Below are 25,094 nucleotides of genomic sequence, written 5' to 3' on the forward strand. Positions count from 1 at the left end.
TCGTTTTTCTTTTTCAATGTGTTGGCTATTCGGAGCTCCCTGCGGTTCCAAATGAATTAAGAATCAGTTTTTCCATTTCTGCATAAAAAGCTATTGGAATTTTGATAGGGATAGCATCAAATCTGTAGATTGCTTTGAGGAGTACTGTCATCTTTATAGTAAATCTTCCAATCCATGAACACAGGATGTCTTTCTATTTATTTAGGTCTTGTTTAATTTACTTCAGCAATGTTTTGTAGTTTTTAGTGTACAATTTTTTACCTCCTTGGCTAAATTTATTCCTAGGAATTTTATTCTCTTGGATGCTATTGTAAATGCAATTGTGTTGTGTCATTTCCTTTTTAGATTGTTCCTTGCTGGTGTATAGAAACACAACTGACTTTTTTTTAAATATCGAAATATATTTTTATATTGTTTTATTGTCACATCTCTTTATTTCCCAGAGTATTTCTTCTATATCAAGCAAATTTTTCTAGGGCTTCCTTGCAATATAAAAATATTCCCTATTTGGAAGACTTCCAAGTAGGTGAACCCTAACTTCTCAATAATACAGGCAGTTTCCATGCAAGGTGCACAGAAACTCATCAGCAAGATGTGTTTCCACTGGAGATGAGTGAGGAGGGGGAAGGATGGAGACAGGATGCTGGAGAGTATGTCTGGGCGTGAGGCTAAAGGGAAAGGGAAATCCAGCAGTTGATGGAGGATTTGGGAGAGAGCAAAGGTAGCTGTGACCTGAAGAAATTTAGGGGAAGAAGAGAGATGTGTAAAAGGTGCTTTATGAAGTTTGTCATGATTTTCTACTTAAATTCATCTCCCTTCACTTTATAGTCTTAAAGTGAGTTTCATTTATAGGTTACAGTCTTTTCCAATACCACTGAAAATAAATATTTATCTATTAAGGTAAAAAAATTTTCAACCATTTACTCTCTGAAATCATCTTCATGTATTTATGTACAAGTGGTACATGGAACTGGATAGCGAAAACAGAGGCCTTAGGACGAAGCCCTGGGAAGCTGCCATCTTGAAGTCAGGTAGCAAAGAGGCAACAAAACGGGAAAAGGCAATGGAGGGAGAGAAGGAACAACAACGTGGTATCCTGAAAAATCAAGAAAAGACAATGTTTGAAGCCAAGAATGGTCATACGGCTGAGGCAGAAAGCAGAAAACTGACTCTTGGGTTTGGCAACACAAGAACATTTTTGCAGGCCTGATATAAGATGGTTGAAGAGAAACTTGGAGGTGAAAAAATGGCAACTATCTGCATAACAAAGCCTTATGAGAAGGTTTTCAGTGAAGGAGAGCAAAGAAAATATGGCTACTGGAAGGCAGCCTATGGGACAAAGAGGAACTCTATCTTAGCTACAAGGGGAGGAAACAGAAGATGGGTGCAGGTGCAGAAGGGGGCACATTTGACATTGGTAACACAACTGATTTTTGTGTGTTGATTTTGTACCCTGAAAGTTTGCTTCATTTGTTTATCAGAATTTTTGTGTGTGGATTCTATGGGATTGTCTATATAGAGCTAGTTTTACTTCTTTATTTCCATATTGGATGCCTTCTATTTCTTTTTCTTGCGTAAATGCTCTGCCTAGAGTTTCTAGTACAATGTTGAATAGCAGTGGTGAAAACTGGCATCTTTGTCTTGTTCCTGATCTTATGGGGAAAACTTTCAGTCTTTTACGGTTGAGTATGATGTCAGTTGTAGATTTTTCATGAATGCCATTTCTTGTGTCAGTTTTGAAAAACTACTTTTTTCTAGGAAAATGTCTAATTCAACTAAAATTTCAAATTTAGTGGCATAAAGTTGTTCAAATTTAGTGGCATAAAGTTGGTCTTTTAATGTGTGTGGGATTTGCAGTAATGTCCCTTTTTCATTTTTGGTATTAGTAATTTGTTTTCTCTCCTCTTTTTCCTGATCAGTCTTTCTACAGATTCATCAATTTTGTAACTATTTCTAAAGAATCAACTCTTAGTTTCAATAATTTTATTATACATTTGCTTCAATTTCATTGCCTAGCTTTTTGATTTTCTTGCAAGTACTTTCTTTTGCGCTTAATATGTTTTTTTTTTTTTAAATAGCTCCATGAAAGAATAACTTACATCACTGGTTTTCAGTCTTTCTTGTCTAATATATTATTTGAAAATATAAATTTCTCTTAGTTAGATCAAATCATCTATATCCTTAGTTTTTGTTTTTGTCTGCTTGTTTTACTGATAAAAGTGTACAGGACTTTTCATGTAAAGGAATAAAATGAACTCCATTTGAGTTCATTAAAATGAGGTTTGATTTGTACATTTATTTTGATTCTTAAATTGGATCTGACTATTTTCCCAAAGCATTGTTACTTGCAGCCACAGCATGGGTCAATTTGTGCTTATCTTTTTCTTCAATCCATGGTTCAAAATACATCCCTTCTAGGAAGTCTCACTTAAATTAACTTCACCCTTCTGGTTACTCCTTTATACTCTAAGACCTGCTAATTACCTAATATTTTAGATTGCACGATTTTATTTTGCATTTGCTATGTATTAAATACAAATGTCACTGTTTTGCTGTTCCTTCCAGGAAACATACTAATAATATATAGACTGTAACTTTTTTGGTGAAAGATAAGAATGGGGAATAACATTTTTAATTTTCTTTTTCTTAAGTAGCTTGTTATCTAATATTTTAAAAAACAGTAAAATAAGTAGTCTTCATTAAAAAATTTCATGCTCAAAATAAGAAGTTTTAGAATAACCTCAATATGTAAATCTGTCTTTTGAGAATGATTATGAAATTCTGAAATGGTTATTTTGGAATGAAGCCTGATAAATACAATTTATTATTATTATTTAGGTGATTACACATGCTTTGGGGTGAGATGTAGCTGGGTTTGGTTCCCAGCTCTAACCAACTTTTGTGTGTGGTTGTAGGAAAATTATTTAACTTCTGCAAAATAAAGATAATAAAATTACCTAGTTTGACTGCAATGCACAACACAGGGTCTGACACATAGTGTTTAATAAATATTCATTCCTAACAAAGTATCTAAGAGGGCATGATTAACAATGCTGAACAGTGCTGGAGAAAATGATAAAACCATGTAACTATGGCCACTACAAATCTGTGGTCTCCATTCTCACGCAGACCGTCCACATTGCTCTCTAATTGTACTTATTCATGTTCAGTATTCTAAACTTCCATGCAGTGTCATTTCAAATCTTTGCCACTCTCTTCAAGCTTTATCCTACCACTTTCTCCATCATCTTCTACTACTTTGCATAGAAACAGACTGTCATATATGCAGTGCTCTCACTCCCAGCGCCACATGTACTTATATACTCGTATGTACTGTTCGCAGTTACTCTCCTCTGTCTTAAGAAGGTATTTTCCTGCTGAGGACTAATAATGTTATGACTTTTAGGTGTGTCTCTTCTCACCATGATTCATTCTTTCTCACAAATCCTCCACAACTAGCTCATTCCCCTTAATATTATATTTATAAATATAACATTTATATTATAAATCTCTATCTTAAAAAAAAATCAAACACCAAAATACTTCTTTGGTTCTATAGCAAAGTGCCCCCAACCTAATCTTTTTTCAGCCATGATTCTTCAAAGAGGAGGTTATATTCCTTGTATTCATTTTCACCTGATGTTCAGGCTTTGCAGCATTATAGTCCACCTTTCATCACTCTTGTAACCTATGCTACTGAAACTTTTCCAAGATTATGGATGCAAACCTAATTGTCAAATGTACAGTTGACCCTTGAACAATGCGGGGGTTAAGGGTGTTGACCCTTGTGCAACTGGAAATCCATGTATAACTTTTGACTCCCCAAAAACTTGACTAATAGCCTACTATTGACCAGAAACCAGTAACAAACGGTTAACACACATCTTGTACACTATATATATAATATAGTGTATTCTTAAAGTAAGCTAGAGAAAGGAAAATGTTATTAAGAAAATCACAAAGGAAGAGAAAATACATTTACGGTATTTATTGAACAACAAATCTGCACCCACGCGTTTCAAACCTATGTTATTCAAGAGTCAACTGTATGGGAACTTTCCAGTTCTTCTCTTAGTGGACCTCCCTGGGAGCAGCTGACACAACTGATTTAATCCATTGAAACCCTACTTGTGGGGCACTTCTCTCAAGATTTCCTCCTATCTCCTGCTATCCCTTCCTAGTCTCTTCTATGGGGTCCTCTTAAATATTAATGTTTCCCTAGGATTGTGTTCTGAATCCATTTTATTTCACTATACACATTCTCTCTAGGGGACATTACTGGCTTCAGCTTCCACCTATATTACATGACCTTCTATTTTCAGATCAGACTTCTCATAAGCTTTAGACTTATATATATATATCCGACTGTATACTAAACATCTTGACTATTACACAGGAAACTCAGTTCCCCCATGTCTGAAACAGAATCTATCATCTTTCCACCCCAACTTGCCCATCCATTTTCTATCTCTGTGAAGGGACTGCTATACACCCAGCCACCTAAGTCAGAAGTTCAGGAAAGAGTCTAAGCCCATCTTTTTCTTGTCCTTAATGTCCAGTCACCCAATTCTGTCCATTTTCACCTCCCAAATATTTCTCATAACCATCCATAACACACTCTCTAGCTTTACAATAATTATCTTGGTTCAAGACCTTATAATATCTATTAGGTAACTCAATATTTGTCCTCTATTTTTAGTTTTTATCAAAATTATACATGCACGTATTTCAAAATCATATATAGTTCTACAGGGCTAGTAACAACGACGAAAAAAATCAGTAGTCCTCTGTCCTCTTCCCCAGAGATAACCATTTTTCCCCTTTAGTTCACTATTTAGAAAAAAAATATTTATTTTTTCAGTTGCAGTTGACATTCAATATTATTTTACATTAGTTTCAGATGTACAGCATAGTGCTTAGACAGTTATATAATTTATGCAGTGATCCCCTGATTAGTCTAGTATACCGCCGGCACTACATACATAGTTGTGACATTATTTACTATATTCTCTATGTTGTACTTTATATCCCCGTGACTACTTTGTAACTACCATTTTGTATTTCTCAATACTCCCACTTTTTCCTCCCAGCTCCCCACAGCTCACTATGTTGATATTTACTTCCACATCTCCAAATACCTTTCTTGTGTTGCTACTTCTTGATTTTTCCATTTTATGCATATCTAATAACTTCCTACTAGGGACACCATAATTTCATTTACCCAACATTTACTGGGTGCCAATACTATGTCAGGAATTGTTGTTCTGTTTTGGGTGTTTGGGATACAGTGAACAGAACAAATATCTATCTGCGGAGAGAGATGAATAACAAACATAAATTAGAATATTCTATGATTCATTATAAAACAGGATCACTCCTAGTAAGTAAGATGTCCTTCTTTTGTCCTCCAGTAGTGATCCATTCATAGCTCTATCATAGGCAACAGGTTCTATACTACAGTATTGTGTAAGACTGTGGGTGGTAGTGGGTGTCTTGTTTAGACCTCAGCGGCGTTCCTCCTATGGTTGTGATGAGTCTGGCTGTGACTGGAGGGATGTACTGCATGAGAACAGAAGACCCCCCTGGGAAGGTGCTGGAGGACTTAAGTTATGTTAAAAAAATGGGCCTGAGTAATTTTAGAGAAGCTGAATCCATGAACCATCTGATCAGTTATAAATGCCTTGTTAAACCCAAACTTAACATTTGAAGGGTTAAAAGTAACAACCTAGGATCATCAGAAAGGGAACACTCCTTAAATCACAATTAAATTTTCAAATGGTACCAGTGACTTGCGAACAGTTTAGAAATGTTTGAACATGACTGGCTTCTCTGATTTTAACAGATAATTTTATTTTAGTGTCGCAGATCCCCACTTACTTGCTTTGCTAGCTGAATAATAAAAAAGGATACAAAGAGGATAAAATGAAGTACTGTACAATGATAATGCATGAAAACAACTGCTATCAGTTTTTCTTTATCTCTTTACATATTTGCTTGACTATTAGAAGAAATACAATAAGGCAAAATGATGTTTCATAACTTCTCAAAAAACTTACCCAGAATCACCATCGGTATATTAGTATTTTTCTTAAAACAAAAAAATTAAAGCCTTAATTCTTTGACAGAGTAATAAAAACTGTATTGTGAGCTATATATTTTAGAATATTTTATATATGATAACCATTTCTTAATGAACCTTTTAAAGTATTTCATTATTTTTGTATTATTTTTGTCTTCTTTTAAAAATAATTTGGTTTCAAATATTAAATTGAAAAATTTCTGAGTTAAACCAGTATTTGTAGAGGAATTACCAAAAAAAATTTAGCAGGTCTGAAAAGAAGGAAAATATTTTAATGCTATGAAGTCTTGTTCGTGCTATGGCTTAATTAAAAAAAAAAAAGCTGAATATTTACATAACATTTATCAAACTATTATTAAAGAAATGTTAGAAAAAGGGCATTTCTGGAAATAAACAGATTTTTAAACAGTGTTTCTTGAATGATATATTAGCTAAGTATTTTATTTCTCTGAGTAAGACCTAAAAATTGTAAGCAGCCAGCGTATCTATGAGATACAAGGAGCAATTACATTTTGGAAGAACTTCAGAAAAGACTCACTGTCTATGAAGAATGTAAATTCACTTGTCAGAAAATCAGAAACTACATACTAAATTCATTAGAATTTGACCATCAGTCAGTGCCCCAAAACACTGGGCGTAACAATGAATTACTGCTGAAAGGTATCTGATGATGGTATTTATCTTACCATAATCATACACTGCACAAACACTAAAAACTGTTAGATGTATAGCTGTATAATAAAATTTAATTTTCTATTATTTCATTCCATAAAGCTCTTTGAACAATACAGTATAAAAATTTTTACAGTCTGAGTTCTGGCTTTGAAAATTAGGCCCTATTTAAATACTTAAAAAGAGAAAAAAACGCTTGCTTAAACAATGATGTCATCAACTGTGAATCTTTACTGGCCAAATCCATTACTCCTTCCAGTGAGGTGTTACCTTTCATACTTGTCGGTACACATGCCGCAGAGCTTCTGGAATACTCAGTGCTGTGTGTGGATAATCAATCACCTGAACACCTGACCAGTTATAACAAATGAGAGCTTAAAATCTTGAGAGACCACAAGAACCTGTATAAAGGCTCGGATCTTGTTTGGCATGTTGCTTTCTGATCCCTAATGACTTTGGCTAACAGTGATGCAACACCTTCCTGAAAAGCAATCTTGAAATCTCTGTGAAAGCAGATTAAATCTTGGGGACAGACAATGACATAAGGATATCTGGTCCAGATGCTAATATGCTGGAAAAATAAATAAGAACAATTTTCTCCTAGAGTAAAATACCTCATCAGCAGATAGGACTGAAGACTGTATAAAGGTGTTTTACTAATTAGTAACTCATAGAAGGTTAAAGTGTTAAACAACTTTAATTTTTACAAATTTGCTAATTATCATTATGAAGGGGTTCACAGGCCTTCCCAAGATGTGGTACTTTGGCATGTGGATTATTTTGAGCTGCAGGCAATGGAGACCCTGCAGGCCCAAGAGAAATTTTTATCTCTCCCTTAAAGAATCTAAATTGGGGGCTTTCCCAATAATAAGTTATTACCATAAATAACTTTTTATGACCTACACGGCAGGGCAAACATGTAATAACTGAACATCTGCTCTTCTTATCGTCCTCCAAATGACCTTCCTTCCCTCTGAAGCCCCAAGGCACTTTACCTCATCCTTAGCTCAAAATGCCATATATATCTCATTTTTAACTTTCTGTCTCTGAGTTCTCATGCATTTAGGGTTCCCATGTGTACATATATAATTAAATTTGGTTATTTATCTTTGGTTTATAATCTGTCTCACGTCAATTTTATTAGACCAGCAGAGAAAGAACCTAGAAGGAAAGAGAAATTTTCTTCCTCCCCTACAATACTTATAAAATTAATCTACAGGCAGAAAGTTATTATTGATTAACGTATTCTAAAGTAACATAGAATGAAAATTGATTACCTAATCAAGTAGCAACAGAAGAGTAAACTAAGGATGAAGACAAATATAGCAGTGCCAAAAACCACAATATATATGTTGAGAGGCAGATTCTGGAATCCAATATTAGGCATCCTGAAGTTGTAATGTGGGAAATCTGAGCTCATGGATGAACTGTGGGGGGAAAAGAGAATGGAAAAAAATTAGGTTATAAAGACTAAAAACCAAGATAGCATTATCTTTATACATGTACAGTAGTTCCTCCTTATCCCCAGAGGCTTCATTCCAAAACCCCCAGTGGATTCCTGAAGCCACAGAGGAGTATAGACCCCTATATACATGCTTTTTTCCTCCTATACACACATATCTTTGATAAAGTTTAATTTATAAATTAGGCACAGTAAGAAATTAACAATAACTAAAGTAAAAGAGAACAATTATAACAATATACTGTAACAGAAGTTATGTGAATGTGGTCTGTCCCTCGCTCTCCAAGTATCTTGTACTATACGTACAGCGCGCACATACTGGACAAAGGGATGATTCATTTCCAGGGCTGGACGGTGAGAGAGTTCACCATGCTACTCAAAATAGCACAAAACTGAAAACTTATGAATTGTTTATTTCTGGAATTTTCCATAAATTCTAATGCCAAGGGTAATATAAAGATATGTGGGAAAAATTAAGATACAAATTATATGTGTGTATGTGTACATATATATGCTTTTTGTCCATAATTTCTGGCTTACAGATCTTGAAACACTTGGAATTTCTTGATTGTTGAGAGGGAAAATAGTGTCTTTTGTTATGTTAATAAGGTGTTTTAGAAACCACCTGAGGATGGGGGCTGGTTGCCAATGGAGCCAACTACAAGATCTTTCAGTCCCACTCCCTGACCTCTGGGGAGGGGAGAGGGCTGGAGATTCAGCTCAATTGCCATTGGCCAGTGACTTAGTCAATCATGACTGTGTAATGAAGCCTCCATAAAAACCTAGGACAGCCAGTCGGTCCTTCTTTGGAGTTTCTGGGTTGGTGAACACATGCAGATGCTGGGAGGGTGACGTGCCTGGAGAAGGCATGGAAGCTCCTTCCCACACACCTTGCCCTATGTATCTCTTCCATCTGGCTGTTCCTGAGTTATATCCTTTTTATAATAAACCAGTGATCTAGTAAGTAAAATGTTTCTCTGAGTTCTGTGAGCCGTTCTAAAATAATCAAATTAATCAAAACCAAGGAAGGGTTGTGGGAAACTGAGTTATAGCCAGTTGGTTAGAACACCTGGACTTGTGATTGGCATTCGGAGTTGGAGGGGGTCATTGGAGCCTGCGATCCACAGCCAGAGGGTCAGAAACACAGGTAAGAGAATGGGCTTGAGGCTAGTGTCTGGTGTATGACCGTGGACAGTCTTGTAGGACTGAACCATTAACCTACGGAATCTGATGCTATCTCTGGGTAGACAGCACCAGAATTCTGCTGAATTCTTGGACACCCTGCTAGTATCTGAGAATTGTTGGTGTAGGGGCAAAACTCCCCAACCCCATTTTGGAATTGGGTCTAGCAACCCATTTTAATCCCTTAGAGATATCCTTCAATACCTTAAAATATCCCTCACCAGACAAACTGGACTTGGTAAAACAACTCTGTTTAAGAAATAAGAGCTTAAACATTCATGCTGAGAGGGCTAATAGAGAAATATGCAAAGAGATACAAAGTGGTGTGGCAGGAAAGGAGCAGGTTTGCAGTTAGCAACTCTGGATGTTGTTCCCAGGATGTCACTAGCTAGACGTCAGTACCTGACCTATCTATCCCTCGATTTTCTCATCTCATTTAAGACTTTTCTGTGTTAGTGTGTGTGTACATGCGCATACATGTGCATTTTAGCAGGGGCGGGGAGAAGGATGCCATTACATCACAGTAGTAAATAACATAAGAGAAGCCCTAATGAAGATCAAGTCTCTGGAGAGGATTCCACTAAACCCAGGGCTTCTTTCTCAGGGAGCCCCTCTGCACACACCGCCAAGCTCTGTGTCAAATGTCCTGCCAACCTGGCTTCCACACACAGGAATTGGACACCTATCCTGGCCAAAAGCAGCCAGCAATATAGGCCGGCTGGGAGTGCGCCAGTGGTAGGAGAATGTTGCCCTGAAGGGGTCCTTGCATTGGGTGGCACCACCAAGGAATTCTTGGGGAATTCTGAAGAGACATAGACACACAGAGTGTTTATTGGAGGTGGCATTGTCATCAGAAGGGACATCTGCTTCAGTGCTCTTGGGAGCTGGGTGCTGAGACTGAGTTGTCCCTTCTTGGCAGGGTGTTACAGGGGGGTGGGGGTTGGAAGAAGACATGTTAATGCAGAATATATTTTAAGAATTTCCCCCCTTTCTTTTGGTAAATGAAATTGCTTAGCTACGACTGATATGTTGGCCCAACAGTCTAAATAGATGGTGTATTATTCCAAAAATGTTAATCCCAGTCTAGTGATACATAGTTTTATAATATTTTCATTATAATATCTTTTCAGCATGAGTATTAATAAGCTTTTAAAATGAAACAATCTTTAAAAAAGAGAGCTACTATTCATCATCCTAGTAAATACGCATTCTTTGCCTTTTAGGTATTACAAATACAAAAGTTATTTAGCAATTGCTCCTTGTGGGAGAGAGGAGAAATAGAATATACAGTGAGTGCACTGTTGGATCTTACTTGGCATATCTGACTTCATCTGCATGAAAACCTTCTTCCCCCGTATGCAATTCATAGTTCCTGAAATCTCTAGTCTCACCCCATATTTCAAACCATCTAATCAGTTTATTTAAAAAAAAAAAAAAGAGAGAGAGAGACAGGAGGATGAGCATTTTATCGGGGATTTCTCACCAAGATACAAAAGGGACAGAGTACATGAGATTTAGATCCACAGAGGAGGTGTGATTTAATAATTTTCATTATATCCTGCCTTCCAGTTGCTTTGGGTTTAGTTTGCCTTTTTTTCTAGCTTCTAATATTGAAGTTTAGGTGATTGATTTGAATTCTTTATTCTTTCCTAACATAGACACTTATAGCTATAAATTTAACTCTAACCTCTGCTAACTATGTCCCATTCATTTTTTGTAATTACCAATTACCTAGTTTTTGAGTGATGGTTTAATAAAAATAATTTATTAAGGGGCGGCTGGTTGACTCAGTTAGAGTGCAATGCTCATAACACCCAGGTCACTGGTTCAATTCCCACATGAGCCAATGAGCTGCGCCCGCCACAACTAGATTGAAAACGACTTGACTTGGAGCTGATGGGTTCTAGAAAAACACACTGTTCCCCAATAAAAAAATTAAAAAGAAATAACTTGTTAAACAAATTTCTGAAGTCAAGTAGCAAATGATTATTACAAAAGTAATACCTTTGAATATAACTTTCAACAGTTTGGCTTATCACAATTTCTTAAGCACATACACCCTGCATATGCATAAAAAACAGGTAAAATTCACATAACATTAAAATTACCATTTTAAAGTGAGCAGTTCAGTGGCATTTAGTGCCTTCACAATGTTGTGCACTCACCACCTCTATCTAGGTCCAAAGAATTTAATCACTCTAAATTTAATAAAACCTGTACCATGAAGCAGTTACTTCCTATGCCTTCCCTTTCCCCAGATCTGGCAATCACCAAACTACTTTGTTTCTATGGATTTACGTATTCTAGGTATTTCATATACATGGAATCATACAATATATGACTTTTTGTATCTGTTCCTTCACTTAGCATGTTTTTGTGGCTCACATGCATGTTGTAGTATGTCAGTACTTCATTTCTTTTTATGGCTGAATAATATTCCAAACATGTATATCCCACAATTTGTTTATCCATTCATCCCTTGAACATCTGTGTACAAGGATTTGCTTGTTTTCAATTCTTTTGGGTATATTCCTAGGAGTGGATTGCTGAGTCTTATGATAATTCTATGCTGAACTATTTGAGGAATCACCAAACTGTTTCCCACAGTGGCTGTATACCATTTTACATTCCTACCAGCAATGTATGAGGATTCAAATTTCTTCATTCCTTACTAATACATGTTTATTTCTGTGCTTTTTATTTTTTAAATACCCATCCTCATGGATGTGAAGTGGTATTTCATTGTGGTTTTGATTTGCATTTCCTATGTGCTTATTTCATTTGTGTATCTTTGAAGAAATGGCTATTTAAGTACTTCACCCATTTTTAAACTGGGCTGTCTTTTTATTAAGTTGTAAGTTCTTTATGTATTCTGGATACTAAACCATTATTAAACATACGATTTACAAACATTTTCTTCCATTTTGTAGTTTATTTTTTTACTTTCTTGATAATGTCCTTTGATGCATAAAAATTTTTTAATTTTTGTGAAGTCTAATTTATCTTTTTTTCTTCTGTGGCTCATGCTTTTGGTGTTATATCTAAGACTCCATTGCCAAATCCAAGGTTATGTAGATATGTACTTCTATGTTTTTTCCTAAGAGTTCTAGCTCTTATATTTTGGTCACTGGTCCATTTTCAGTTAATTTTTGTATAGGATAAGAGGGAGATGTCCAGTTTTATTCTTTTGCATGTGAATATCTAGTTGTCCAACACTGTTTTTTAGACTATTCTTTCCTCATTGAATGGTCTTCACGTTCTTGTCGAAAATCAATTGGTCACAGATGTTTCGGATTTATATCTGGACTCTCAAATCTACTACACTGGTGTATATGTCTATTTTTATGCCAGTACCACAGTTTTGATTACTGTAGCTTTGTAATAAGTTTTGAAATTGGGAAGAGTGAAGTCTTCCAATTCTGTTTTTTTTCGTTTGCTTTTCTTTCCTAAAATTGTTTTGGCTATTTGGGGCCCTTTGCAATTACATAAGAATTTCAGGACTGGCTTTTCATTTTCTGCAAAAAGATGATTGGAATTTTGATAAGGATTGAAATGAATCTGCAGATTGCTTTGGGAAGTCATCTCATTATTTTGGTTTGCTGTGTTTTCCTCTTCATCCAGCTTAAAATGTTTTCCAGTTTTCCTTGTGTTTTCTTCCTTAATCTTTGGGCTACTCCAAAGTGTAATGTTTAATTTCCAAATATTTCTGGGTTTCCCAAATTTCCTTTTGGCAATTTCTAATTTAATTCCATCATGATAGATTTCAATTCTTTTAAATTTATTGAGACTTGTTTTATGACCCAGCATAACGTTTGGCAAACTATGTATAACCGACTTGTTTCTGTAAATAAAATTAGGTGGAACACAGTCACACCCACTTGTTAATGTGTTCTCTATGGCTGCTTTTGAGTTAAAATGGCAGAGTTGAATAGCTGTAACAGAGATCATATAGGCAACAAGCCTAAAATATTTACTATATATCCCTTTAAGAAAATTTTTACCAACCCCTCGCCTAGCAAATGGTCTACTTTGGAAGATGCTCCATATGTGCTTAAGAAGAATGTGTATTCTGCTGTCATTAAGTAGAGTGTTCAATAAGTGCCAGTTACATCAAGTTGGTTGTTAGTGTTTAACTCTTATGTATGTTTGGTGATTCCTGGTATAATTGTTCTACCCATTATTTAGAGTGAGGTATTGAAGTTTTCAACTATTATTGTTGAATTATTTATTTTCCCCTTTAATTTTGTCAGTTTTTGCTTCATGTATTTTCGGGCTCAGCTGTTAGGTTGGTATATGTTTATAATTGTTATATCTTCCTAATGAATCAACTGTTTTATTATAAAATGTCTTTGTTTCTAGTGATTTTTGTTTTGTTTTAGAGTCTATTTTGTCTGATATTGGCATAGCCACTCTACTAGCTCGTTTATGCATATTCTTTGCAAGCTATATCTTTTTCCATCATTTTGTGTCTTTGAAACTAAAGTGTATCTCTTGTAGATGTATATAGTCGGACCTTGTTTTTTGTTAATCCAGTCAGCCAATGGCTGCCTTTCAATTGGAGTAATTTATTCAATATTATTATTGCTATGCTTGGATTTATATGCCATTTTGCTATTTCTTTTCCTATGTCTCATGTCCTTTTTCTGACTTTTTTAGTATCAATTGGACATTTTTTGGTGTACCATTTTAATTTCTGTTTGGATTTTAAAACATTTTGTCTTAACATATTTTACTGAGATAATTGTAGATTCATAGGCATTTGTAAGAAATACCAATAGGAAGGGGCGTCCAGTTAGCTCAGTTGGTTAGAGCACGGTGCTTTTAACAACAAGGTTGCCGGTTCAATTCCCACATGGGCCCCTGTGAGCTGTGCCCTCCTCTACAACTAGATTGAAAACTACTTGACTTGGAGCTGATGGGTCCTTGAAAAACACACTTAAAATAAACAAAAGGTAAAGGAAAAAGAATAAGAAATAATAGGGAGATTCTTTATTTACTTTGCGAAGTTTCCCACAATGGTAACATTTTACCACATAAAATTATAACAATATATTGGTTCTATTTATACCTATAACATCACAAACGGGACAGACACTGACATACCAACCTTACTCAGATTTCCCTGCTCGTTTCTGTATGTGTGCATGTGGGTGTATCTACCATCACAGACAAGATAGTGAACCCTTCAATACCATAAAGATCCCTAGTGTTACCCTTTTATAACCATGCATACTTCTGTCCCTTTGCCCTTAGTACCTAACCTCCAGCAATGACCAATCTGCTCTCCATGTATAAAATGTTGTCAATTTAAAAATACATATATATATATATTATACACACACACACACACACACACACATAAGTGGAATCATAAAGTATGTAACTTTTTGGAGTTAGCTTTTCTCACTCAGCATAATTCCCCGGAGAGACATCCAGGTTCTTGCTTGTATCAACAGTTTGTTCCTTTTTATTGCTGGGTAGTATTCCATGGTTACTTAACCATTAATCTGCTGACGGATATCTGGCTTGTTTCCAGCTTTAGGTTATTACGAAAAAAGCTGCTATGAAATTTGGGTATAGGTTTTTGTGTGAACATGTTTTCATTCCTGAGATAAATGCCTAGGAGAGTCTTGTTGCTTCTTTAACTGTACTTTAGTTATTTTCTTAGTGGTTACCCTAGGGATTATAGTATGTTTCTTATCACAATATAGTTGCCGCTTAACATCCATCTAGGATACAGTCTGAGAAATGCATCATGTGTCCTTAGGTGATTTCATCCCTGTGCAAACATCATAGAGTGCACTTACACAAACCTACATGGTATAGCCTACTGCACACCTAGGCCACATGGGATGGCCTATTGCTCTGTAGGGGAGGAAAAAGAATTTTCCCTCTACTCTTCTGGGTTCTTATAATAAAAGACAGATTAATATGAGAAAAATAAACAAAAGTTTAATAACATGTATACCTCCTGTATACACGGGGGAGATCCAGAAAAACTGAGTAACTTGCCAAAATGGCTCAAGCCACAACCTAAAATACCATCTTCAGCTGAAGGCAAAAGATGTTGGAGGTGAGGAGAGTCAGTTATGGGAGGTTACCAAGAAAAGCAAAATAAACAAGGGTAAGGCTGTTCTGTAGATTTAAGTCTTTCTCTTCCACACTGATAAACAACTTCCTACTCCACCCCAAACTAACTACTTGGAAGTTAAAAAAATAATCTTTGAAATGACTTGGATCCACGAGGTAGTCAAAGCAAATCACAGACCATTTAGAAATTAATCACACTGGAGGGGGAAATGTCCAGCACTGAGAGAAAAATTCATAATGTTCAATATCTGTATTATCAATCTAAAAAGAATTATGAAAATAAATAAATAAAAGAATGCACCACAGAAGCTAGAAAAGAACAAATCAAACAAAATAAAACAGAAGAAGGAATTAACAAAGGTCAAATAAAAATAAAACAAAGAAAAAATCCAGAGGAGAATTGAAATCAACCAACCAACAATATATCAAGAAATGAGAAAGAGATTAAAAACTATTGATATGCTGAGATTAAAATAAGAATCTATAAGAGAATTCACTTAAACCTAGATTAAATGCATGATTTTATAGGAATATAAATAACCAAAACTTGCTCAAGGAGAAAGCCTGAAAATACGAAACTCTGTCTTCATGAAAAGGCCCCGGACGCTTGATGGTAATGGAGGTGGAACTCAATCTAATCGTCTATAGATAATTCCTCTGCTATCCAGAGGAATCAGAGGAATTGTATATCCAGAGTATAGAGGGGAAAAAAGATGGGAAGCATCTCAACTCATTTAAAGAGCTAAGCATAATCTGAAACCAAAACCAAAACTATACAGCAGAATTCACAGACTCTGAGGCCTGTGGGCTGAATCTGGCCTCGTGAATGTTTTATTTTGCCTATACAAAGTTTTTAAAAACTGAGATAACAGTTTAAATTTGGGAGCTTTAACATAAAATTTGCAATTTTCAACTTTCCATGGGAAAAAGTCAGAAGATCTGATAACTCTGGGGCTTCATTCTAGCGTGGCAGCAATTGCTTGGAGGTAAGGGGTTTTAGGGCCTCAAGATGCCATGTTGTTGCACAGTTGGGAGTATGGGGGGCGCGTTCTTACAGACTAGTGTGAGTACAACCCTGGGCCTAAGTCAGCATGCTCTCATTTTTCACAATTTCCACCAACCCCTATTACTCTCTAACTTTGAACCTTTTTGTTGTGCTTATGCTGTCATTTTTCTCAAAGAAGATAATGGCATGATTTTCTTTTTTACCCAGTGGACTTGAATGATTTAATTTCTTGCCAGGCTCTGTTGCCACTGAGTTTGTGCCTCTGCTTTACAGTTTCTATCTTTGATTTCCTCACACCAGAATAGAGAAATACTCACTTATATTCTCTCTTAATACTTAAATGGTTTTGCATCTTAAATTTAAATATTGAATTCATCTTCACTTTATGGCATGAGAAAAAAAAGACCTAAATTGTTTTCTAAATGGTCAGTCATTTGTTCCAATAGCATTTATAAAATTCTTTCTTCACTGTCTTAAAATTCTACCTTTTTCAGGGTCATATGTTTTACACATGCAAGGGACAATTTCTGGATTTTGCAGTGTGTTCCCTTTTGCTGTCTATGATGTCCAGCGCTTAGTGCTTTCTTTTAATGTAACCTTAGCACACTAACCATTCATACACAATAGGGCAACATTTTCACCATTACTCTTCCTTTTTAGTATTTTCAAGGCTATTCTTCACAATTTTTTTAGATAAACAAAAAAAAATACCTGTTGAGAAGTTGACTGAATGTATGTTAAATTTATAGCTTACTTTAGGGACAATGGATCCTTATATCCAGGCACCTGTTATGTCTTTTAATTTATTCTAGTATTATTTTATGTCTCTCAGGAGATTTGTATAGCTTTGTTAATACAGGCTTTACACTTTTCTTTAGTTTATTCCCAGTTATTACATATATTTTTGTTCCTTTTATGAATGGGATCTTTCTTCCCCTTTATATTTTCTAAGCTGGTTATTCCTGGCATAGAGAAAAGCTACTGCTTTTTGTATACAGATGGTCCCCAACTTACGATGGTTAAATTATGATGGTGCAAAAGTGATACACATTCTGGAGAAACCATGCTTTGACTTTTGAACTTTTCCCAGGCTATGGCTATGTGGTATGATACATTCTCACGATGCCGGGCAGTGGCAGTGAGCTGCAGCTTGCAGTCAGTCACGCAAAGCAGTAGCATGAACAACCAATATGCTACTGTGTTGCCAGTAGCATATTTTTTGGATAATGTATTTTGTGTTTTTACATCTCATGTCTGCAAAATGCCCATCAGTGTCTGCTGCTTCTGGTGAGAAGAAGAAGGCAGTGACTCTTGAGATGAAACTCAAGGTAACTGTCCAACTGTGGGCTAATGTAAGTGTTCTGAGCATGTCTGAAGTAGGCTAGGCTAAGCTATGAGGTTCAGTAGGTTAGGTGGATTAAACGCATTTTTGATTTATGATATTTTCAATTTACAACAGATTTATCAGTACGTAACCCCATTGTAAGTCGAGTAGCATCTGTATTTATTTTGGAGCATAACATGGAAAAAGTTTTGGGGTTAGGTACAACTAACTGCCTGCATACAAATCAATCTTAATAAAGTGTCCACAGAATACTCAGCTCTGAGCAGTGAGCACTCCAGAAAAACTAGCTGCAAAGTATACACGAAATAGGCACTGAACATAGTGACTTTTGACATGGGTTTTTCACTTATATAACATGGGTTTTTTATTACTTATATATCACCTAAAATGATCATAAAAAACACGTATCACCAAATACAACTTTTGTTTCCAACTAGCAGAACTCTAGGTCATCTTTCCGACAACAAAACAGCAAACTGGGAAGTTGTCTCACAAGATCCTGCCCAAATGGGACAGTACCTAAACTCTGTGCTTTAGAAGATGCAATTTTTATGTTTTCTAACATAACCAAAGGTGGTCTGAGGAACAAATTACAAATACTAGAAAACCAGGATACATCCCTGATTTATTCACCTAGAATAGTCACCAATTGCAAGAAGAGATTCTCTCATTCTCTCAGACCTGTGACTGAGGTTCAGCTGATGAACCACAGCGTGGCTTACTGGACTGGCTAGTACTTGGCCTGACTGCAATAACCTGAGCCTGAGAGAATTAGACAGCAGGTTCTACATATGTCTGTACTGAAAGTCAGGGGTAGATGTGAAGCCTCTGCAGCTCATCACATAGCTCTGCAGTGTCACTGATTAAACTGCAAACAAATCTATTACTAGTTGGATTTGATAAATGTGACTACTAAAGAATACAGAAATTTGCTAGAATATACATAAACTAACTCTAGAAGGATGTCCAAGAAATTGGTAACGTGAACTGCTTTTGGTGAGAGAACAAGGAACCTAGGGAGGATGGATATGTGTGTGTGCATGTGCATGTGTGTGTGTATACGTGTACACACACACACGCACACACAGAGGTTGCCAAAAAAATGTATAGACGTGGACACTTTGGTCAACGTTGCTCAAGCAGTAGTTTGCCGTAATCAGAAGTATCTGGACGCTGATCGTAACCACTTTGAGCACCTCTTCTAATTGTAGAAGTCAAATGTGACTTGTATTCATCTTTTGTTATTGGTATATATTGAGTATTATAATTTTAATACAGTTTTCCTTTCTTAAAATGCATATACATATTTTTGGCACCCTCTGTGTGTGTATGTGTGTGTATACATATAAATATCATAAATATACATATATAATATATATTTTTGTATCTTTTGAATTTAAAGTAAAAAATCAGTGATGTATTTGATTAATATTTGTCTACATCTGCACATAAAAACTGGTAGAGACAATAGTATTAAAGGATTTAAAGGGAGAAGGTGTTAGTACATCTGTCTGTACAGATTATATGTCAAGGATTAAGCATACATTTCAAGCCATATCCAGAGTACACCAATGAATGTCAAACTTAGGTCCCTTAGAAAACATCCTTATACCAGGGAATAATACTTCAAGTTTCGCATAGGAATACTTCTTAAAAATCACTTATATTCCTTTAGTTAACTCTAAATTCACCAAAGTTATACACTGATTTTAATTCTGTTTTTCCTACGTGACTTGCCTAAGGGAAAGAGTGCAAAAATTTAACCCATGCTTAAAGTTCAAATTCACCTGAAAAGTCTATTTCTTTTGACAAATCTATGCGTTGGCAGTCTTCTGAGCTTTGGTTAGCAAGATTTTCCTAGACCCTGGTTATCCCTGAGTAAAGGTAAGGTTGCATTTCTGTACACGTAGAAGCCGCGACCCGGGAATGCAGTTCCTCGGGTGCAAATTCTGCACGGAAAAGTTCTGTGCCTGAATACCTAAGACGCCACTCCTGGATGATTCCACCACTTCACTTTCTTCCAAGTGCTCCAGTCTCACCACTTGTAGTTCAGAAGTTTCGTCTGCATTTCCAGTCTTTTATAATCTTCTCTGGTATTTGGCTATTGGAAATTCTTCTAAGATATCAGAGTTCAAAATCTTTTATCTTCAAAAGGTAGACAGCTAGGCAAGATAATTTGGCTGGTATGCTTTAACTATTTCCCTAAATGCATCTTCTCTCTATTATCTGAGTGCAAAGTCTGAGGCTGTTCTTATCTTTTATTCTCCAAAAGGACAGTTTTTTCTTCTTTTAAGTTTTATGAAACTGATAAGTAGGTATGTAGGTATACTGTCTTTAAGTGTCAAATCTGGAAAGTAAGTACTCCACAAACTCTCAATCTGTAGGCAAAGGTTTCTTTTTCTCTATAATAACTTCAATTTTTCCTTTTCTGAGGCCTCCTATTTGCACCTCCTCTTGTGTAGAGGGGAATTGCATGGGCAAAAAAACTAGGTCTACAGGATCTGTTATAACCTATTTGTCTATTTTATCTGTACTTTTAATCTGGATCTTTCCATTTAGCCTCAATTTTACTAACCACCCCATTAATTTGATGCCATTTTTTCCTTAAGGGATGCTGTAAATTTCTTTATACTTTTTATCACAGTGCTTTAGGTTTTTTTTTTTTTTTACATTCTATCAGTTCCTTTTAATAGTCTTTGTGTCTTTTATCCTTATCGGACCTATTATTGACAGTTTGGGTTTTTTCCCCCATTTCTTCTATTCCCACTGCCTTTTCTGGGTTGTGCACAGCTTTTCTCTTTGTTGGTGTTACTAAAGTTCTAAAATCAAGTCTGAGGTGCTATCTTTGTTTATCATAATTGAAGTTTGTCTTCTTAAACATTTTTTATTTCAGATGTTTGTTATTTTGGCGGGTCTGTATTTACTATGCCAAATTCCCAGTAATTATTCTGTGTTGGATCCACAAAGACCGTTTCTCTGTTTCTTTGTAATGATAAAGTCTCTATTTTCAGTTTCAGTCCTTCCATCAGATCTTTATGAGACCTTGGTGGTGAGAAATTCAAATTTCATGTCTCATATTCCCCTCTGACCTCTATCCCAGACACAACCATACATGCATTATAATTTCACAAATAGTCTGCTTATTAGCATTTAATTATTGATTTGTATTTAATTTACAGTCTTGTGAGTAACTAAGGATGGAACTCTTAAGAGTATGGGTTGTAGGAAAAAGAGCACAGAGTAATGCTGAGATAGAAGGATGAAAGGAAAGACAAGTTGTAAGGGAGGAAAATACTCTCAGGATGAATGTCACATCATAATTACACAAAGGCAGTGAAAAGAAGTAAGAAATAACAAGCAGTTCTCATCATCAACATGAAATTAAACCCTAGCTGTAATACAGTATCTACTTAATTTTAGGAAACAAACTGACTCCCCCTCCCTCAAATCCATGTTTTTTTTCTCACAACAAAGGAAATAAAAACGCAATAGGAAAGCAATGCCTATGTCACTCAAAACCATACTCTAATTACATGCAGGTGTTTAATTGTCAACATCTCTCAAGTTTGATGAATGGGCCAGTGAGCCTTTCTTTAGAGCCAGATCTTATTTTACATGAATGGCTCATCATCTCCTGATTCTTGTACAGGAGGGCATAATAGACACCTGCAGAGCACCAAACAAATGTCATTCTTAAAAATTTGGTAAGTGCTTCCAGTTGCTGAAGGAAACAGTACTTATTGTTGGTGTAATGTTAATCTACTGATTTACTGGGATTACTATAAACCTGAATCATAAAAAGAAAAAATCTTCAGTATGAAATTTTTTGGGAAAAAAAATTGTTTTTAAATGTCCAGAGAATTTTATATATACATATATATATATATATATATATATATATGTATATATATATTTATATATATTTAACTTTTATTTATTTTAAGTGTGTTTTTCTAGGTCCCATCAGCTCCAAGTCAAGTAGTTGTTTCGACCTAGTTGTGGAGGGCACAGCTTACAGTGGCCCATGCGGGGATCTAACCGACAACCGCTTTGTTAAGAGCACCGCGCTCTAACCAACTGAGCTAACTGGCCGCCCCATGAAAATGTTTTGATAGGTATGTTATTTGAGAACTTGTTATACCTTTTCTGTTCCTTCAAATAAACCAAACCTGGTTGTAAAAAAGGATTTAAATTATCATTATTTGCAGGTGATAGTAAAATAAAAAAGAATACCACTAAAAGAACAAAAAATACTTGTTAATATAATAAATATACACAATTTACCTTAAGAAAAGATGAATGATACAAAAGATGAGTTTTCTTAGTTGTGAAAACTCAGTAATATTAATATAAAGATGTCAATTTTCCTTAAATCTATAAATCTAATGCAGACAGAATAAAAAAGATGCTGACAGAATTTTGCTTTTTCTGGAGGTAGGACGATGGCTATTAAAGAAGCTAATTTTAGTTCAATAGGGAAAATGAAAATGAGATAATAGAAATTTTCCGAAAAAGAAAAACTGTGTTACTACCACATGAACTGAAAAGATAGATAACAGGACAGAAGAGATGTGGTAGTTAGTCATAGCTGCTGTTTGCCAAATATTTTCAGCTTTCCATCTTCTGTGCACATGTATGACCAGATTTCCTGGCCCCCTAATAGTAGGTGGAGCTTTGTGACAAATACTCGTCAGTGAGTTGTAAAAGGAATTGATGTCGGTCATTTCCAGGTTGAACATTTGATTTATGGTGTGAGACTCTTGCAGGGCCCTTTCCCTTAGCCAGGGCAACCGGCAATGTTCAAGATGATTGCCCTGTTAGCCTAAGTTTTTGATTATTGCCCTGTTAGCCTAAGTGAAGAAACATGAAGCAGAGCTCCCAGCCAACCCTTGATGGACATGTACCAAAAAGAAAGAAATTTTTGCTGTCATAAGCCACTAAGATTTTGAGGTTGTTTCTTACTGTGTAATAACCTATCTTATCCTAGTGGATACAAGAAAGTTGAAGAGCCCAAATCCATATGGGAATCTAATTGGTCATAAGGTTGATATTACCCATTAGTAGAAGAAAGCACTCTTACACATTACTGTCAATTAGTAAAACTGTCGGCCTCCATGAGGGCAACTTAGCAAAATTACACAGACTTACCACTGACCCAGCAAGTCCACATGTAGGAATTTATCTTTCAAATGTGCTTGCATGTGTACTCAAAGACAAATATGTATCAGGGTCTTCTTTGCAGCCTTACTTATAATAGCAAAAGTTTGGAACAACCTAAATAATGTAACTGGTGAAATCATATATATCGCCATAAACTAATATTTTGCAGTTGTTAAAAAAAAGTTATAGATCCATATATGTGCTGACTTGGCACAGTTCCCATGATAACATTGCTAAATAAACAAAACAAAACCAAGGTACAGAACAATATATGTGGCACGTTACCAAATGTAAAAGGAATTAAGAGAGACGCTAGCTTTGCATATGCCTAAGAAGTTTCTGTAAGGATACATCAGAACTGGTACCGGTGATTGCCTCAACAGGGCTGGGCGGACACTAACTTTTCACTGAATACTTGTGTATAATACCTTTGGTATTTTATAGCATGTGCACTATTACTCATTCAAGAGAATAAAATAAAAACTTAATTGTAAATGGAAATAGAAAAAAGTTCCCTGTGGTGTTTGTAAGGATTTTTCAAATTTGGTTCTTATATAAAAGATTTAGTTGAAAACCCTGGCCTTTTCTGGGTAGACTTGGTGAGGAAAATTTTCCACAAGCATTAATAGATATTTCATAAATATCCTATAGCTGTCTTAAATCAACATTTACTTAGATAAGGTAATAAATGATGATTTGATTTTAATTCCCCCTTTACAGTTATATATAGTTTCTTTTCTGCGTTGTCTAATATCTATAGAAAAACGTTAAAAATGTTAATGGACATTCTTGTCTTATTCCTAATCTAAGGAGATTGCTGCTTCGTCCGTAAATAGGATGTATGTAGCTTGACACACATTCTCTCTCTCTCTCTCTCTCTCTCTCTCTCTCTCTCTCTCTCTCTCTCTCTGTCTCTCTAAGGAAGTTTCCATCTATTCCTAATAAACGACTTTTTACTGAATTGGAAAATGCATTCCATGAGGATAACAAAGATTTTACTCATTCATTTTACCAACTCAGTAACAATTAGTCTTTTTCATAGTTCTCTTTGTTCAAAGCTAAACACTTGAGGACTACTGATGAGCAGCTCTGACTTTACTAGAAGACCTTCTATTTCTTTGATCTCTTTTGGTCTTGGCTTTAGATTGGGATTTTGGAAAAAGAACCTGACTGATCTATGTGTGGATGTTTTGGTGAAGCAGCTACATCAATAGACAGCAGACACAGCAACAAAAATAATTAAGATCTAGTTGAAGCTGCCCTTCACCAGGCACTGAAAACAGAGCATTTAACCATCTGAAATATGGACTTAGAATCAACTTTATATCTCGCAGGGATAAAATTAAATAAATGAAATTTCACCACAATTGGTAGCACAACTTAAATATTTTGACTGGGGTTCCTGTTTTCAATTAGTTATAGAATACTTTACTCTTGGGAACAAAATACAAGCTATAAGTCTCACATAATTGGTAGATTGAACATATGTCTTTCTAGGGTGTCTTCTGAAAATAACTCCATGGATTCCATTGAAGGCTTTGGCTTTAAATTTCAGAAAAACTAATCAATATAGGGCTTTCATATTTGAAATTCTAAATCCAAAGTAAAAGGGCTAGACACTGGCTTAAATAAGTAAAACTGTGCATGTAATATCTCTGTATTAAATCGACTATAATGTTCAGCTTACTGCTTTCATACTGGTTCAAGTTCACAGTGCTAATGATAAAAGATTCAAAACATCATAAATATAATTATAAATATATCACCTATGGATTTTGATTGCATTCAATGCAGCAATACAATTAATCTAGGAAAAATCACCTCGGGAGATCCAGCCTAACATAACGTACGTATTTGTATAATTTCCGAAATTGGGTAATCTTTTTTTTTTCCTTCAAACAATTCTTTAGAATATTAATCAAAATGAACATTCTGAGTTTTAGAGTTTATGACTAACATTCACATATGGAAATTCCATTTAATCCTTATAATCACCATGGGGTGGGTATTATACCCCTCCATATTCAAATGAAGAAATTGAGACTCAGAAATTTGGTCAAGTTGGCTGCTCAAACTTAAACTACCAGTGAAGGGTAGA

At 35.5% G+C, this 25,094-nt stretch overlaps 1 protein-coding gene across 2 annotated transcripts in view; it reads right to left on the reverse strand.

Moving 5' to 3' along the window:
• Positions 1 to 25,094, reverse strand: part of RNF24 (ring finger protein 24) — a 72,100-nt gene that overhangs the window by 27,418 nt on the left and 19,588 nt on the right. For both annotated transcript variants that reach the window (XM_033095420.1, XM_033095422.1), the window contains exon 2: positions 8,029 to 8,178. In XM_033095420.1, coding sequence (XP_032951311.1) covers positions 8,029 to 8,171 — 143 coding nt within the window. In that variant the 5' untranslated portion in view covers positions 8,172 to 8,178. The remainder of the gene's footprint in view (positions 1 to 8,028; positions 8,179 to 25,094) is intronic.

The sequence above is a fragment of the Rhinolophus ferrumequinum genome, chromosome 23 (genome assembly GCF_004115265.2).
Source record: "Rhinolophus ferrumequinum isolate MPI-CBG mRhiFer1 chromosome 23, mRhiFer1_v1.p, whole genome shotgun sequence".
Lineage (NCBI taxonomy): Eukaryota > Metazoa > Chordata > Mammalia > Chiroptera > Rhinolophidae > Rhinolophus > Rhinolophus ferrumequinum.